General features: G+C 40.1%; 1 protein-coding gene, 1 long non-coding RNA gene and 1 other non-coding gene across 3 annotated transcripts; 2 read left to right on the forward strand and 1 right to left on the reverse strand.

Moving 5' to 3' along the window:
• Positions 1-214: 214 nt before the first annotated feature.
• On the reverse strand, positions 215-1,682 carry LOC139036089 (uncharacterized). The gene is made up of 2 exons (XR_011488825.1): positions 1,268-1,682; positions 215-810 (listed from the first exon to the last, which is right to left on the reverse strand). It is a non-coding gene; the product is annotated as an uncharacterized lncRNA (long non-coding RNA).
• A 1-nt stretch (position 1,683) lies between these two features.
• On the forward strand, positions 1,684-15,504 carry TOMM20 (translocase of outer mitochondrial membrane 20). The gene is made up of 5 exons (XM_070471071.1): positions 1,684-1,971; positions 7,650-7,696; positions 9,413-9,494; positions 12,759-12,901; positions 14,297-15,504. Exons 1-5 carry the CDS (start codon positions 1,851-1,853, stop codon positions 14,339-14,341), a joined length of 438 nt encoding a protein of 145 aa, XP_070327172.1. The 5' UTR covers positions 1,684-1,850; the 3' UTR covers positions 14,342-15,504.
• Positions 2,436-2,570, forward strand: LOC139036119 (small nucleolar RNA SNORA14). Its single transcript, XR_011488857.1, has one exon. It is a non-coding gene; the product is annotated as a small nucleolar RNA SNORA14 (small nucleolar RNA).
• Positions 15,505-16,531: the final 1,027 nt, after the last annotated feature.

Raw genomic sequence — 16,531 nt, forward strand, 5'->3', positions numbered from 1 at the left:
TGCCCTGCAGTAACTTGACACCATCCACGCTAGAGGTGAGCCAGACTTCGTGCTATGGGGACAGTCCCCTACAAGATGGCTGGATGAGAATACACCGGTCACAGATACAGGGAGACGTGTCTCCAGGCCACTCTTCTGACCAGCCAGCCAGTAATTTGGAGGTTCCTGCTACCTCTCAGGTTCACCATAAGGAATCCCAGAACTCAAGAACATGTTATACTTATGATTACAGTTTTATTACAGCAAAAGGATATACATAAAATGCAGCCAGGGAATTCCCTGGTAGTCCAGTGGTTAGGACTCAGCACCTCCACTGCTGAAGTCCTGGGTTCAACCTTTGGTCAGGGAACTAAGATTTCACAAGCCTTGCTGTGCAGCCAAAAAAGAGAAAAACCAAAACAGGCCAAAGGGTAGAGGAGTGGTATGCACAGGGGAAAGGTATGGGAGCGTCCCAAATTCAAAGCTTCTGTTCCCTCGCTGAACACCTCCCAGAAGGCAGAACACCTCACCCTCCGGGCACGTGGCTCATTGATTCCTAGGTAGACAGAGTACTGCCAACTTTGGAAGTGCACATGCTTCCGTGTCCAGAGCCTTCATTTGGGCTTCCCTATGTAGGTCATGGGGTCGCAAAGAGTCGGACATGACTGAGCAACTGAATGTAGGTCATGATGGAGAAGGAAATGGCAGTCCACTCCAGTACTCTTGCCTGGAAAATCCCAGAGACGGAGGATCCTCGTAGGCTGCAGTCCATGGGGTCGCGAAGAGTGGACACGACTGAGCGACTTCACTTTCACTTTTCACTTGCATGCACTGGAGAAGGAAATGGCAACCCAATCCAGTGTTCTTGCCTGGAGAGTCCCAGGGACGGAGGAGCCTGCTGGGCTGCCGTCTCTGGGGTCGCACAGAGTCGGACACGACTGAAGCGACGTAGCAGCAGCAGCAGCATGTAGGTCATGAAGCTGAGCTCCATGAAGTTGTCCTCCAACCTCCTTCCCCTCTTTCCCCCAGAAATAGGGCTGATACTACCCAGATCAAAGTCCCAACTCTCTAATCACAATCCTGGTCTTTCAGGGTAGCCCCATCATGAACCATCTCCTTAGCATAAAGTGTCAGAACACTACAGTCTATAAAAAACATTCCTATCACCCCAAAGGTTTCAGAGGATCCCGTCTATGTCTTTTCAAATTTAAACTACACACAATGTCTTCAGTGGGTATGACAACTTGACAACTCAACGTTTACTTTTTTTTTCCCATGTGTCTCTTACCCGTTATCCCTTTCCAGGGATCGCTCCATTTAATTTTCTTCCACTCCTGAGACTACACCATTACAATCTTTTGAAATCGAATCACTAGATTATGGTCCTTGCTGCAAAACAGATTGTGACTGAGCTTGAAAACCAAATGAAACTGAATTCAAACAAGAGTTACAGGGTGCCTGAATAACATAAAAAGATGAAGCATTTGCTTCCATCTTTGACACAAGCAAGGAAGTCAGCTACGCACAATTTGGAGTGTGCAAACGACGGCCACGTGCCGCCCTCATTACGTCAAGCTCAAAGGCTCTTAAGGACGTGAGCGACCTCGCGCAAAATCTCGACTCCGACGCGAACAGGGTAGTTGAAGCACCTGTGCAGGCGCAGAGGCGGCGCGGGGGCCTCCGCTCAGGCACTGCTGCGGACATCCCCGGGGGCCTCGGCGGCAGGGGCCGGAAGTGACGCATGTTCCGCCTTTCCGCGTCCCTCGCGGCGGGGGTCGGGGCCGAGCCGCGCACTCGGATCCGAGGCTTCGCGGTCAACGGCTTATTTGCGGGCCCCGCCGCAGCCGACCCGGCTCTTCGGTGGAGAGACGATGGTGGGCCGGAACAGCGCCATCGCCGCCGGCGTCTGCGGGGCCCTTTTCATCGGTTACTGCATTTATTTCGACCGCAAGAGACGGAGTGACCCCAACTTCAAGAACAGGCTGAGAGAACGTGAGTGGGTCTCCGGTTCCCTGGGCCTCCCTCCCCCTCCCCCCGCGGCGCCCTCGTCCCCTGCTTCCCGCCAGCCCACCCGCCGCGTGCTGGGCGGCCGCGTGGTGCTGCAGGGTCTAGGGCCCTGAGCACACGCGCCGGAGAAAGGTGATGGCGCCGCTCCCAGGGTTGCTCCCGGCCCGTGTGCCAGCGAACGAGTCCCTCCATTTTGGAGGAACGGTTTTTCCCATTTTGTTTTCCCTAAACATGTACCGTGTAAGTGCAGATTCGTTTGTATTATAATTTAGGGGGTTGTGGCTCTTTTTTGCTGTTTATCTGTTTTCACCTCATCCGAACTCGAAATCGGGGGGTGTTTATTGGGGGGTTTTTGTTGTGGGTTTTTTTTTCTTTTGGTATTTTACGAATTTGTGCTTAGACTGAACCTACAAATCCAACTCAGTATCATTCTCAAACGATGAGGTTGCATGCATTCTTAAACCCTCTTGGTAGCTCCACTGTAAAGGCTTCCAAGATATGAGTGAATGCTATAGAAATCGCAGGGGCGTCCAAAAGGCTGCACGTTTCCTGTGGCTCAGTCTTATTTCATACCTGCGACATCTTTTAAAAGAGATTTTCAAGAAGGAAATCGTGTCGCCGAAACCTTTCGTGATCTTTGAATTTCGGAGGTATGCTCGTTCGCAGCAACGGAAAAGAAAATTTGTTGCATTAAGAAATAATTTTGTAATCTACCTGGGTTGCTCAGTCAGAACAGTTCCTGAAACTAGAATGTATAGGTCAATTACTAAAGCCCAGAAAAATATAAAGAAATGATTAGCATTTCACGTGTAGTTGGGTCACACGTGGCTAGGACTACCTTACTGGAAATTGCCGCTCTTACACCATCTGCAATATGATATCTGATTCTGGCTCTCTTGTGTCTCAGGAAGAAAGGATATAGAGGTGATTTTTTTTATTTATGGTTAGGTAGACTAATGGGAATAATGCTGCTTTGGATTCAGACACTGAGTTTCCTGATCTAGGTTCGTCACAGATTAACTGTATGATCTTGGGTTTTCTGAGTCTTAATTTTCTTAGCTTGCAAAATCAAGTATTGCCTCTTGTTGGTTTTGTGAAGATTAAAATGTTTGATGTGCTCGCCACCATTCTTGACATGGAGACGATCCTATAAACTCCTGCTGTAAATGTAATTATTGGAATTTTTATCATTTTCCTGTAGCTTCCAAGAAATAGTTGGGCAGTGGTGGTGTGGTAGTAGATCTCTGTAAAGAAAGGATTAACCCTTCCTTGGGAATCGTTGGAATCCTGTTATTGAAAATCTTGAGAAAACTAATTTTTGGTTGAAGAAGTAATAAAAGGTGTCATTTTGAACAAACTGAGAAATCTGTTATTTTCATGGTTTTTTTTTTTAATCATCCATGAATTTCTAGTTTCAGTAGTAGCCTAAGGCTTGAATTAGTAGCTGGATAATCTTGGGCAACAAATTTCAAGCTTTAGTTTCCTTCTTTTAAAAAAAAAATTATAATGTAGAATTTAATATAGTACCTGACACATGGTAATTGATGAATGCTAAAGATTGTTTATGAATATAATTCTTACTTTGTATTTTCTTTAGCAAGTAAAGAGAACTTGAGGGTATTTTGTATTTGTGGGATGTAATTGATTTCAGTTTAGTTAATTTAATTTTTCATTTTCTTAGCTTAATTTCTAATAGAATATTTATATCTGTAATGCTGTTCATGGGGTTCTCAAGGCAAGAATACTGAAGTGGTTTGCCATTCCCTTCTCCAGTGGACCACATTTTGTTAAAACTCTTCACTGTGGCCCTATGGCTCATAGTTTCATTGAGTTGGACAAGGCTGTGATCCACAGTTTGTTGCGAGATCAGTTTGGTTAGTTTTCTGTAATTGTGGTTTCCATTCTGTCTGCCCTCTAGATAAGGATAAAAGGCTTGTGGAAGCTTCCTGTTGAGAGAGACTAACTGGGGGGAATCTGGGTCTTGTTCAGTGAATCTTTAACCCAATTTTCTGTTGATGGGTGGGACTGTATTCCCTCCAGGTAGTTTGACCTATGATAGGGGTAATGATGGCCTCCTTCAAAAGGACTTATGCCAGCACTGTTGTATTCAGTGCCCCGACCCCACAGCAGGCCACGCCTGCGCAGAAGACTCCTGGACACTCAATGGGCAAGTCTGACTCAGTCTCTTGTGGGGTTTCAGCTCCTTTCTTCTGGGTCCTGGTGAGCACAAGGTTTTGTTTGTGCCTTCCCAGAGTCTGTTTCCCCAGTCCTGTGGAAGTTCTGTAATCAAATCCCACTGGCCTCCAATCAGATTCCCTGGGGCTTCTCAGTTCCTTTGCAGGATCCCCACATTGGGAAATCTTTTGCAGACCCTAGAACTTTCCCAACAGTGCAAGAGCTTCTTTGGTATAATTGTTATCCAGTTTGTGTGTTGTCTGCTCAGTGGCTTTGTGGTGGGGCTTACACACCCTACCTTCATTGGAAGTACTGATGCTTCAGCATCAATGCTCCAGCTCCAATACTTGGCCACCTGATGTAAAGAACTGACTCATGGGAAAAGACCCTGATGCTGGAAAATATTGAAGAAAGGAGAAGGGGAGGACAGAGGATAAGATGGTTAGATGGCATCACCGACTAGATGGACGTGAGTTTGAGCAAGCTCTGGGAGTTGGTGACGGACAGGGAAGCCTGGTGTGCTGCAGTTCATGGGGTCTCAAAGAGTCGGACTGAGCCTCGAACTGACTGACATCTGTAATAAGAGGACAGAGTTTTTCAAATCAGTGTTTCTGAAGGTTTTTTGGTTTCGTTTTTAGGAAAAGAGATTTAGGCTGTTTAAAATAGGTTTGAAGTTAAATCAAGACTAATTTATTCATTTTTTTTTTCTTACCTTCCATTAGTGTGAGATTACCAGAAACTCCTACAGCATAATTTTTATCTAAATAATCACTAATAAATGAAAACCTACAAAGTACCAACTACAAATGTTTTTCATTTTACAGCACTGTATGAAATGATTCATTTTAAAATATATGAAGTAATCTCCTTTAAATGATTGCTTTAGATTCGGGACTTTTTGTATTTTATGTGTATTTTTTTGGTCTGTTTTAACTTGTTAGGTTTACGCAGAGACACTTTGGACTGATTTATCGCAAATATTGTGTCAGTCTGCTGATTGAATATGTAGTAGCTCCTTGATTTTTCAGTCTGTTATCTGCCCGTTTGTCAGAGATACTATTTGATAAATAAGTTGATGTAACAAGTTAGTTGTCTTAGGAAAGTAAAGTGAGAATAATCTTATTGCTGTAAATTTAAAGCAGCTAAGCAGGCTTAAAATTTGGTAATTACCAAGCATTCAGCAACAGTAATACGTTCTTCTCCACTCCATTAAAAAACCACATATATATGTGTGTGTGTGTTTGGAAGTCAGGCTTTTTTCTACTACTATCACTTTTGTCATTTTCTGTAAATTCTGACGTAGCAAATTGTATATCTCTGTTTATTCCACAAACTTGCCATGTTTCTTTCTGAGATGCCTTTTATATTGATGGGCATATCTTCACTTCTCTGCAGTGTAATGTTTGAGCACATGTGTGCTGAAATCCTGCTGCCTGTTTGGGTCGCCACTCCACCACCCATTAGTTGTGATCTTGGTAAATTATCTCTGTGATAACATGGTGATAATACTAGTACGTGTCCTCCTGTCCTGCTGAGAGGCTAAATAAGCTCATTAGTAACATGTAGGATAGTGTCTCTCTTGAATCTAAAACAAGTGCTTATCTTTAACATCAAGTGTTCCATGTCCAATCTTAGTACTCTTCCTAGCACGTTTGTATCATGGTCTTATAGTAACTAGTTAATATAGTCTGGTGTCATTCTGCCAAAAGAGAGCTGAACCTTAATTGAGGTTATATATTCTGTTTCTCCACAGTTGCCTAATGATGAACAAAATAATCGTAAGATCAGCTTTAACCTATATATGTATTTTTGAAAGTGCTAAGGCCTTAGAGTTGTAGCACTTTATGTAATCTGGGGGCTAGAGTTGCTAGAGATGCTGGTGGTAAACCTAGTTTGTAAATGCAAGTTAGAAAAGGTTCCCTGACCAGAGTAAATGAACCATTTGTGTGCACTTAGGTCACCGCCTCTCTACTCATGCATTGAAAATTGGATTTATAGAATGCTTTAAGGTTTTAAGAGGACATTTGCTTGTTTTATGACTTTTGTTTCTCACAGTAATAAAGTATGTCTGATCTTTTGAGAGTTGATATTTATTTGCTGAAGATCCCGGTAATAAGTATTAGAGCTTTACCTTTCTTAGCCACATGGTGCCTTTGCTAGTTTTTACTGGTTAATGAAACGAACCTAACTACTTAGCATAAGTGCAACTCCTTAGCTGAGGAGTTGGTTGGTATTGAGCTCAGTCCTGAGTGCTTACATCTCAATAGTGCCAACCAGGCCCTGAAAATACAGTAACTCATTTAATCCTCATATCAACTCTGAAGCAGGTGTTGTTCTTAAACCAGGTTTACATGAGGAGAAAGAGAGGCATAGTAAGTTAACTGTAAGTTGTCCAAGGTCACACTGCTAGCCAGTGGACGATCTGGGGTGTAAAGGAACCCCAAGCTTCCTTGTGCCAGCAGCCTTTGTCATGGAGTATACAATTAAAGTGAAAGTCACTCAGTTGTGTCCAACTCTTTGCTACCCAATGGACTTCTCCAGGCCAGAATACTGGAGTGGGTAGCCGTTCCCTTCTCCAGGTGTTCTTCCCAACCCAGGGATTGGACCCAGGTCTCCTGCACTGCAGGCGAATTCTTTACCAGCTGGGCTACCAGGGAAGTGCATGAATACTGGAGTGGGCAGCCTGTCCCTTCTCCAGCGGATCTTCCTGACCCAGGAATGGAACCAGGGTCTCCTGCATTGCAGGCGGATTCTTTACCTGCTGAGCTACCAGGGAAGCCCAGGCAATTAAACAGCAGCTTAAAATATTGTTAGTGTCTTACTACTGATTTGATTTTAAAGATTGACTAATTGATTTAAACAATGTCACTTACTCCTGAGTTTGTAGTATTACTATTTCATGTCAAAAACAAAAACAACCTACTGACTGTAGGGCGAAGGTTTTTTCCCTTTAACTGGCAGTAATTATTTGAGTGCTGCCTGCCTTCGCCCTTACCTTTGCCACATGCATAAATACTGAGCTCTTTTTCTCAACAAAGCTTTTTCAAATGCTGTTTTTTTTTTTTAATTCTTTTCTTATTTAATAATCCCAGATAGTTTTCAGAATTCAGTAGAGGCAGGGTCAGTTATATTTCAGTAATAAACTCCATCATAACAACAGAGGCTCGACTCTTGGTCATGTTTCCTGTCCTTTGGAGGTGGTGGAGAGAGACTTTCTCTACTTAGGATGGTTCCAACAGCTGAGTCTCTTAATTATCTCTATTTTTCGAACTGCCGATCCCAGTACCCCAGAGGGAAGGACAAAGCTTCTGTCCAGGAGTGTCCCATTGCCGGTAGCTGACCTGAACTATTTTTATGACCCTGACAAATCACAAGAAGAAAAGCCTGAGTTGGTCCTGTTTTGCAAATAGAATGAGTACCACAGCAATTAGACTTCTTTTGATTCCCATTTTAATAATAATAAAATTAAAATATTCCCTTTTTTGCAGGAAGAAAGAAACAAAAGCTTGCCAAGGAGAGAGCTGGGCTTTCCAAGGTAATAATCTGTTTTTTTAATAGTCTGCTTCAAATATATATTTTGAGGAAGCTAATTAGTATCTGACACTGATTTTATGTTTTAAAACACAATATTTTTCTTTTTTTTAAAAAAAAACAATTTCTTTATAAGAATAGTTATTAGAACTGTTCCCCTGCAGATTTTCCAGTCCTTCCTTATTTCCCCTTTGTCAACCTCATAGCAGACAACTTACTGTGTGAACAATATTTGAGGGCGGTAAGATGATAGGATCTGAAGACACTTACCCAAAGTTCAAACTTTTTCACTTAGCTGCTTCCAAATAACAAAACATTTATTACTAATTTAATTTTTTTCCTCCAAACTTTCTTTAGAAGAACGACTTTACTCATTTTGAAAGTTACATAAGATTATTCACACCCACTGATCCACAATCCCACTGCCTGTCAAATTTTTATCTTGTAAATATAGACATAAGCCTTACTCATTTTTTTCTTTTCATAGATCCTATGTTCATGATTATTTTTAATGACTACATAGATTTATTTATCTTATTTTATAAAGAGCGTTATGTGATATGTATAGGTAAATGTTAATCACTGGGCATATAGCTTTTTTTTTAAAATTGAAATTAGTTCCATCATCTGGATATCCAGGACTTTGACCTACTGGATCAGTAGTAGTTCTTATTTTTTTTTTTTTTTTTTCAGTAGTAGTTCTTTTTAAAGCAAGTTGAAGCAGTGAAAAGATTAGATCAGTTTACATTTATGTACATATGTAACAAATGTCCATAATGTTAGATTTGAGTAATTAACACAAGCTAACTGACTTGATATGGTAATAGCAAGGTGAAACTGGGAGGCAGTCACTTTGTTTCCCTGTTATGTCCAAACTATGGAATGTATTCATTATGTTTTCAGTAGGCTTTTCTTTCTAAGGATATAGAAAATGGATGTGTTACAGGTATAATTCAAAGATATTTCTGGTTTGGTTCCAGACCACTGCTGTAAAGAGACTTTGTGAATTTTTTGGTTTCCTGGTCCATATAATAGTTCTATTTACACTGTACTGTGTACATAGCATAGCATGGTGTCTGATAACTGTACACACCTGTAATAAGAGTGTATATGATAATACTCAAGAACCAGAAACTTCCATTAGTAGTCTAGGTTTTTAAATAAAAAGGGACTTTTTAAATACTTGGTTTACATTTTTTACAAAGATAATGCATGTAGCTTGTGACTTTATATATTGTAATCATTCAATTTGGTAATATATAACAAACCACAAAACAAAAACATAGGCAAAGTTATTTAAATCAAGCTGCTTGTTTGAAATAGCAAAAATCAGAAGCAGCTCAAATGCCTAACAAATGGATCATGATTATACAGTTATATATTCCTCAATATAGTTATATAAAAATCTATGATAATAGCCATCAAAAAATAATATAAGTTTTAAAGTTCATATTTTGTGGTAAAGATATATCTGTACTCTCTTTTTACTTGAGGTTTGATTCAGTTTTCTCATAACTGTTCAAACACCAGTTTTATCAAAAAGGACTTTTTCTTGCATTTATTTGAAAGTAGATATTAAACTCCTATCCTTGAGTGTTGTTGAAGAGTAAATTTCTTTTTGTCAGCTTTCATGATGAGCTGGCTTTTTAATGGCATAATTTTTTTGTGTTGTGTATATCCCTAGAGTAAACCAGTTATTAAATATTCTATTTCCAAACAGTTACCTGACCTTAAAGATGCTGAAGCCGTTCAGAAATTCTTTCTAGAAGAAATACAGCTTGGTGAAGAATTACTAGCTCAAGGTAATTAATAGTCATTGAAAGACTAGGAAAATAGATAAAAATCTTCACACTAAATTTATGGTAATAAGGGGCTTTTTTTTGGTGCAGTGTAGCTAATTTTAAAAAATATTCTTAAAATTTCTGGGATGGGGGATAGTTAGGGAATTTGGGTTGGACATGTACACACTGCTATGTTAAAAATGGATAACCGACAAGAACCTACTGTATAGCACATGGAACTCTGCTCATGTTATGTGGCTGCTTGAATGGGAGGGGAGTTTGGGGGGGATGAATACATGTTTGTGTGGCTGAGTCCCTTCGCTGTTCATTTGGAACCATCACAACATTGTTAGTCAGCTATACTTCAATACAAAAATTTTTTTAAAGGGATATTCTAAATATTTCAAGAAAAGTTTTTAGGCATTTAATAATAATGAGGCTTTTAATAATGCAAGGAAAATAAGTAATCTTTACAAATGAGGTTGCTTTTAAAGTAGTTTAAAAGAATATAGTCAATTGTAATATGTAAACAGTAACTGAGAGAAATATCTGGGAATATAATTTCCTCAACTCCTTCATCTGATCTTCAGATCTTTTCCAGTACCTATAGGAAGGAATGACTAATATAATACATCCCAGAGAAGGTTAGTTTGCCAGTTCAAGGTTACACAGTTAATGGCATATGATTTTCAGAAACAGCAATCTAAATCTGATCCAGAATTTAGGCTTTGTGCTTTATATGTTCCATCAATAGAATTAAGAATTCTTTCTAAAAAATTACGAAATTCAAATGATCATTTTTCAAATTTGAGAACCATAATTCGTTCAATAATTGAGTGTCTTAAATGTATATTTTTATTGTCATAATAGCTTTTATCACAAAAGTAGCTTTGAAACAGTTGCTGCCATTAGTAGAAATGGTATCAAGTGTTAGCTTGTTTTTCTTATTCTCACCCTTGTATTATAATAGATTTTGACGTTATTGAACTACATGGTGCAGGTCATTTGTAGATTTTTAATCACTGGGCAAAGTAAAGCACGTAAGTCCTCATAAAGATCATTTGAGAGACTATAATTTCATTATTTTAATATCGAAAGAAAAATAAAGCGTGTATAATGATATCTGTGTCTAAGGATAGAGATTGTAATATTTCAATTTATGCAAAGATACTAGTATTTTTTCATACTCATAAAGATGTCAGTTTATCAAATTTTCCTTCTAGCCTCCAAAATAAACATAATGTAAAAAAAATTTAAGCTACTGGAATGCTCTCCCAATTACTTAATTATCTAACGGCCACTTAGTGTGGCCATTTCTCTCTGACTTGAGCTGTTAGATCTGTAATGACAAGAGCAGTTAACTCATGGTGAGGGGAGTGAGGGGGTCAGGAAAGGACGGGGAAGTGTTTTTTGTTCTTTATTTCAAGCTTATATTCCACATTTCAGCCTAGCACACCCCCAAGAGTTATGTAACTCAGCTGCCAAGCTGCCTTTATTCTGGTGGAGTCCACAGAACCAGCCTGAGGTTAGAATTAAGGAAAGGTAAGCCATGAGAAAGCATAAGCAGTTTAGACAGTGAGCCTCATTGCTTGACACGGCCTCCCTTGTGCCGGTGTCTTCATCTGTAATAACTGAGCAGTATCTCGGGATAGGTGAGGAGGATCAAGGCTGCAGTGGGGAGAGGAAATTGTTTCATTTCTGAACTAAATTGCTGTGATTGTTCATAAACGGTTTCCAGTGTGTTTAGAAGTTTTAGGAGGTGTCTCAACTGAGGATCCCCTGGGTTCTACCACTCTGGTAGCAGCTCCATTTATTTCCATTTAATAATCAGAATTAATATTCCCAGACAATACTGTGAGCTCCTCTATTGCCTATAAATTCAGTGGCCTGAGGATTCGGTGGCCATTGGGGCATCTTAATTTCCAAGTTAGTGGAGCTATTGTGTCCCTGATGGAGGTCCAGTCCTATGTGGAAGACCTGTGCCTTATATTTTCCGTTTTTAATGCTTCTTTGTAGAATTAAAGCTTTCTTCAATTTGAGTAGTTTAAATAAAAATGTTATGTATCAGGCAGTTCCTCTTCATTTACCAGTCCCTTACTTGGTCCCATTTGTACTCAGGGTTGGAAAACTTTTGTGTTCACTGGTTTATTATAAATAATACTACTCAGGAGTAACCAGCTGCAGGAGGTGCACAGGGTTAGGGGTGGAGAACTTTCATGCCTTCTCTGGAGGCGCCACCCTCCTAGTCTTGGATATATTTACTGTCCCAGAATCCTAAGGAATGATTTTTTGACATAATTAGAATTTTTTATTTTCACCTGAAGAGTTAGAAATGGTCCAGTCCCTACATTAACTTACTTAGCAAGCCTAGAAAGATCAACACTCAATGGATAAGAGAATCAGTGAAACTGTGTATAACAAGTGTAGGAGAACATGAGATAAACCAGGGAAACATTTTCAGGTCTCCTTCAGGCTGTACTTTGAATTTCCTGAGAGAGAGCCTAGGCATTGAGGAAAGGGAGAGCATTCTGCCCAGCAGAGGAGCAGATGGCAGCTTTCATCTTGTAACACTTGGTTTGATCGTGCTCTGCCATGTCCTAAGTAGATTAAATGCTGCTTTCTATGCTGTTTCTCAAGGTACCACTTGAGACCTGGCCATCCAGTCAACAGAAGTTTTATGAAAGTTGTAGCAACATTCCATGTGAAGGAAGCTCAGGGTGACAGGTTGACCACTATTGAGCTTGTGTCATTGTATCAGTGTATCCTAGATATACAGGATTCTTAGGCACTGCTTGCTGCTGGGTCTGCAGAGAGGATGGCTGCCAATGATGACTAGGTTCAGAAGAGATTAAAGGCCTTTGGGTGTCTACTTGCGTGTGGTAATATTCACATAGTATAAGGGGTTAGTTTAAAGTGAAATTGGGCCTGTCCACCTCAGTCCCCCAGTCTTCCAGTTCTCTCTCCTCATAAAAATGTGCTGTTTCATTGTTAGAAACGTAAGTAATCTTTGAGAAATACCCAGTATATATCTAGTAATAAACTTAGACATTTCTGTACCTTAATTTCTCCCCCTTTGAAAGTGTTCTTGAAATCCCTCATGCACATAATCTGACTTCCTCTTGTTGGTGGCTTCTTAGTTATACGAGTGTACTGTATGTTCTAGATTTTGCCTGCGTGCTGTTTTTGGTCATTATCACCTGGAGTTGCAGTGAAGACTTTAGGTTGAATCTTGGATAGAGGCAAAGGCTCTCCCAGTCACCCAGTATTTCCATGTGACTCCTGCAGGTGAATACGAGAAGGGTGTGGACCACCTGACGAACGCCATTGCTGTGTGCGGGCAGCCGCAGCAGTTACTGCAGGTACTGCAGCAGACGCTCCCGCCGCCGGTGTTCCAGATGCTTCTGACCAAGCTCCCAACAATCAGTCAGGTAAAGGCCTGAACGTCACATAAGTGAGTAGAGTCTGAGGCTTTGCATTTAAAAAGGAGCCTGGTGAACATGATGACACGAGACTCTCCTCCGTGTAATAAAAATAGTGCTAGAGATGTCAGTGCTTGACTCATAGAAAAGCATCCAAACTGAGGGGCATAAAATCCAGTGATCATGCCCAGGAGGAGGATTGGAAGTAAGTCCCTTTAGTGCTAAATCTCACACCTTGATGTTCAGATCCCCAAATTGAGATCATTCCCAGCTGCTTTCTAAACAGCTTTCCACTGCCTCTTTTGTGAGACCTCTTGGTTAAGTGGCAAAGGACAAAGGAGCCAAGATGGCATAGCCTAGAAATCAGATCCTTGAAGGCCTGTGGCTCCCTCAGACTTCCCTTAGCTGAAGGCCTCAGTGTCTCTGTTAATGCTGAGTTAGGCTTTGAGTTTGGAGCTGTTCGGATACATCCTTACTGATACAGTAGGTTCAACATAACTTAGAAGTTGATTAAAACGCAGCCCATTCATTTTAAATACTCAAGGAGCCCCAGTGACTCTACTTTTTGGAATATTATGTCTTTTAAATGAATTTTCATGGTTGATATAATTGAAAATAAAAATGACTGGTTAATTCTTTAAACTGAGCTTTTACTCATCTGGATTGGAAAAAGACTGAGAAGAAAACGTCCCCAAAGATCTAAAGGAAAGAATTGAAAGGGCAAGAAACTGGATTTTGATCCTTTTTATTTTATTTTTCAATCATAATGAATGTGGTTCCCAGTCTGTTGTCAGATCCTCTTAACATTATTCACCTTTTGAAAGACAAGCATAACATAGTACTTTTGGAAAATTGACCTGAGGATGATGTCTTTTGAAATATGGGTGATTTTAGGATGAACCTTGAATTCTTCAATAAGAATGGCCTCTTTTATTTAGTTCACTTGTGCCATGTTACGTGGCAGTATTTTCAAAATACTAATATTTCGGAATACTGTATTCCTTCTTTGTATAAGGACTGACGATTTACAGGCCAGAAAGGGAAATGTTTGGAGGATAGAATGGTCACTAAAACACTAATCATTATTTTTAGTTCATATGGGAGTGAATAGAAATCTTGAATTCTTTTTTTAGTTAAAAAATTGACTAACATAACACAATATAATGTTACGCTTCCTTTATTTTATTGACTTGAATTTTGAGATGGGGCTGACAAAGATTATTTTCTTAAGTAAAAATGGTGTATGAAGTGTTAAATATTGATATTTCAATATGGGTAAACTTCAGTGAGATTTGATTCAGAGATCAAAAAAGCATTTTATGCTAAGCGTAGAATCCTGGTTAAATGCTTATACTTATAAAAATTTATAAGTATTTATAAATCTATAAATATTTTCTCTTTCAGAGAATTGTAAGTGCTCAGAGCTTGGCTGAAGATGATGTGGAATGAGAAACAAATATCAACATAATGATATCAATTAAAACATATTTTTAAAATCTTAACTCGGAAGATGATCAGCTCTGGGGGAGTAAGGGCAGATGAGCTTGTTATGGACTGTCCTCCACAGTGAAGTCTACCAAAGTTAATTTTTACTTTGTGTAGATCCATTTGTCTGTTTTATTTATTTTTCCCAGTGAAAAGTGTATTTTGATAGAGAGCTTTTCATTTTATAAATACACTATGAATTACTGAAATATGCATTTTGTTTATTCCTAAAATGTGTAATTAGAATGTACATATAACATCCCATTACTTACATTAAAAATACCTGGTGCTCAGTTTTGAAAGATAGGCCCAAAAAAGTGTAGAAGAAAACTGAAGAATATACTTGTTTTGCTCTATATCAGAAAGTTGGCTGGAAACTTGTGTTGATCAAAACTGAGCATTAAAATAAGAGATTATTTCTTTCCATTTAATCTCTTAAATATGTGTAATGTGCTGCTATGCTATAATAACAACTTCACCCCCACCCTTGAATGTTTTCTTTAAATCAGTGGGTTTGATGTGTTCTGAATATTTATCTCCTTGTATTTTAGATACATGTAGTTGCAGATAGCACCAGGAATTAGATGTCTACATATTCTTAATCTGGCTGAGTAAGCTTTCCCAGTTAATGTCTGCCCACTTGCCTCATATATAAACTGAGGAAATGGGTCTGCTAATTCAGCTTCTAATTCCTTTGGTTCTGTGCAGCATTTTCAAATCCCTCTTTCTAAGGGAAATACCTGTTTGGGCCGCCAGCCCTTGCATTTTTTTATACTCTGAATTTTGCATGCTTGCCTGACTTAGTATTTCTGAATTGGTTTTTAAAGGTATAACGTGTTGATTTTCACTGAAATCATGGTTCTGTCACTACTTTTGTAAATTAACCTGAAACGTAACCTTCACGGTAACTGGGACGATATGCTTGTAAAAGTGTTTGTTCCCTTTTGCTTTTCACCTCTGTACCTCCTTAATCCCCTACCAACCCTTACCTTGTGTGAGAGTAAGGTGTACTTTGTGGCTGAAGACTTGAATGAAGATAATGGGACCTTTTATTCTCTACATAGTGACGAATTATCTGCAGCCACAGATTGAATATCAGACCTAAGAATAAAGCTCCTTGGTACTTAGTGGTGTCTCTTGAGTGGCATTTCTCATTGTACAGATTGCCTTTACTCTGTCTGAAAGTCTGTGGAGAGACCTTTTCTATGTACTCGACATTTTTTCTTAATAGGGTTTTGTGGTGGTTGTGGTGTAGCGGAAGGAGTTTGGAGGATGGTTTTAGCTTCCGCATCTGGATAGTCACCCAGCCTTGGGCAAGTCCGTGTTACGTCTCTGGGCTCCGATACTCTCATCTCTGCAATAAGAACATCAGACTAGGCCACTCACACTTCCTGCCAACTTCCTCAGGAGCCTTTCAGGCTTGTGATCCTGAACCCAAAACAGTGCTTGTTTTCAGTGGCAGCCCTGCATGCTCTTTGGGGGGTGAGGTGGGATGAGGTGAACGCTGCTACAATCCTGTTGATTGGTTCATTTTCCTAGTAGGATCCCAAATCCAAAATAGTCCAGTGGTGCTCAGTCAGTGATTGGCCATGCAGCTAGGAAGCAGTGTTCTGTCCTGCATTTGCCAGAAGGGGATGGACTGGGACAGTCGGGGGTTACAGGTGGGGAAAGCAAGGGGCAGACAGCTGGCCAAGGGAGGAGGAGGGGTCGACCTAGGTGTTATTTCAGGAGGGGATGCTTCTTGGATGCCTTTGTGAACCCTCGTGCAGCCCAAGCTAGGTGTCACTTGGCTTTATGGAAAATAATCAGCTTTGCTTAATGCTTACAGCAGAGGCAGTAAGGTGCTTATAGTAGAGCTGACTTTGCCCAGTACATCTTTCTTAAATGACAGTTTTGGTGCTTTAAAAACTGTTCACTCACTTAAGTTGTGTCAGACTCTTCGCGACCCCATGGACTACAGCATGCCAAACTTCCCTGTCTTTCACTATCTCCCGGAGTTCATGCAAACTCATGTCCATTGAGTCAGTGATGCTATCTAACCATCTCACCCTCTGCCTCTCCCTTCTCCTTTTGCCTTCAGTCTTTCCCAGCATTAGGGTCTTTTCCAGTGAGTCGGCTCTTTGCATCAAATGGCCAAAGTGTTGGAACTTCAGC

This window comes from Odocoileus virginianus, chromosome 7, assembly GCF_023699985.2.
Source record: "Odocoileus virginianus isolate 20LAN1187 ecotype Illinois chromosome 7, Ovbor_1.2, whole genome shotgun sequence".
NCBI lineage: Eukaryota > Metazoa > Chordata > Mammalia > Artiodactyla > Cervidae > Odocoileus > Odocoileus virginianus.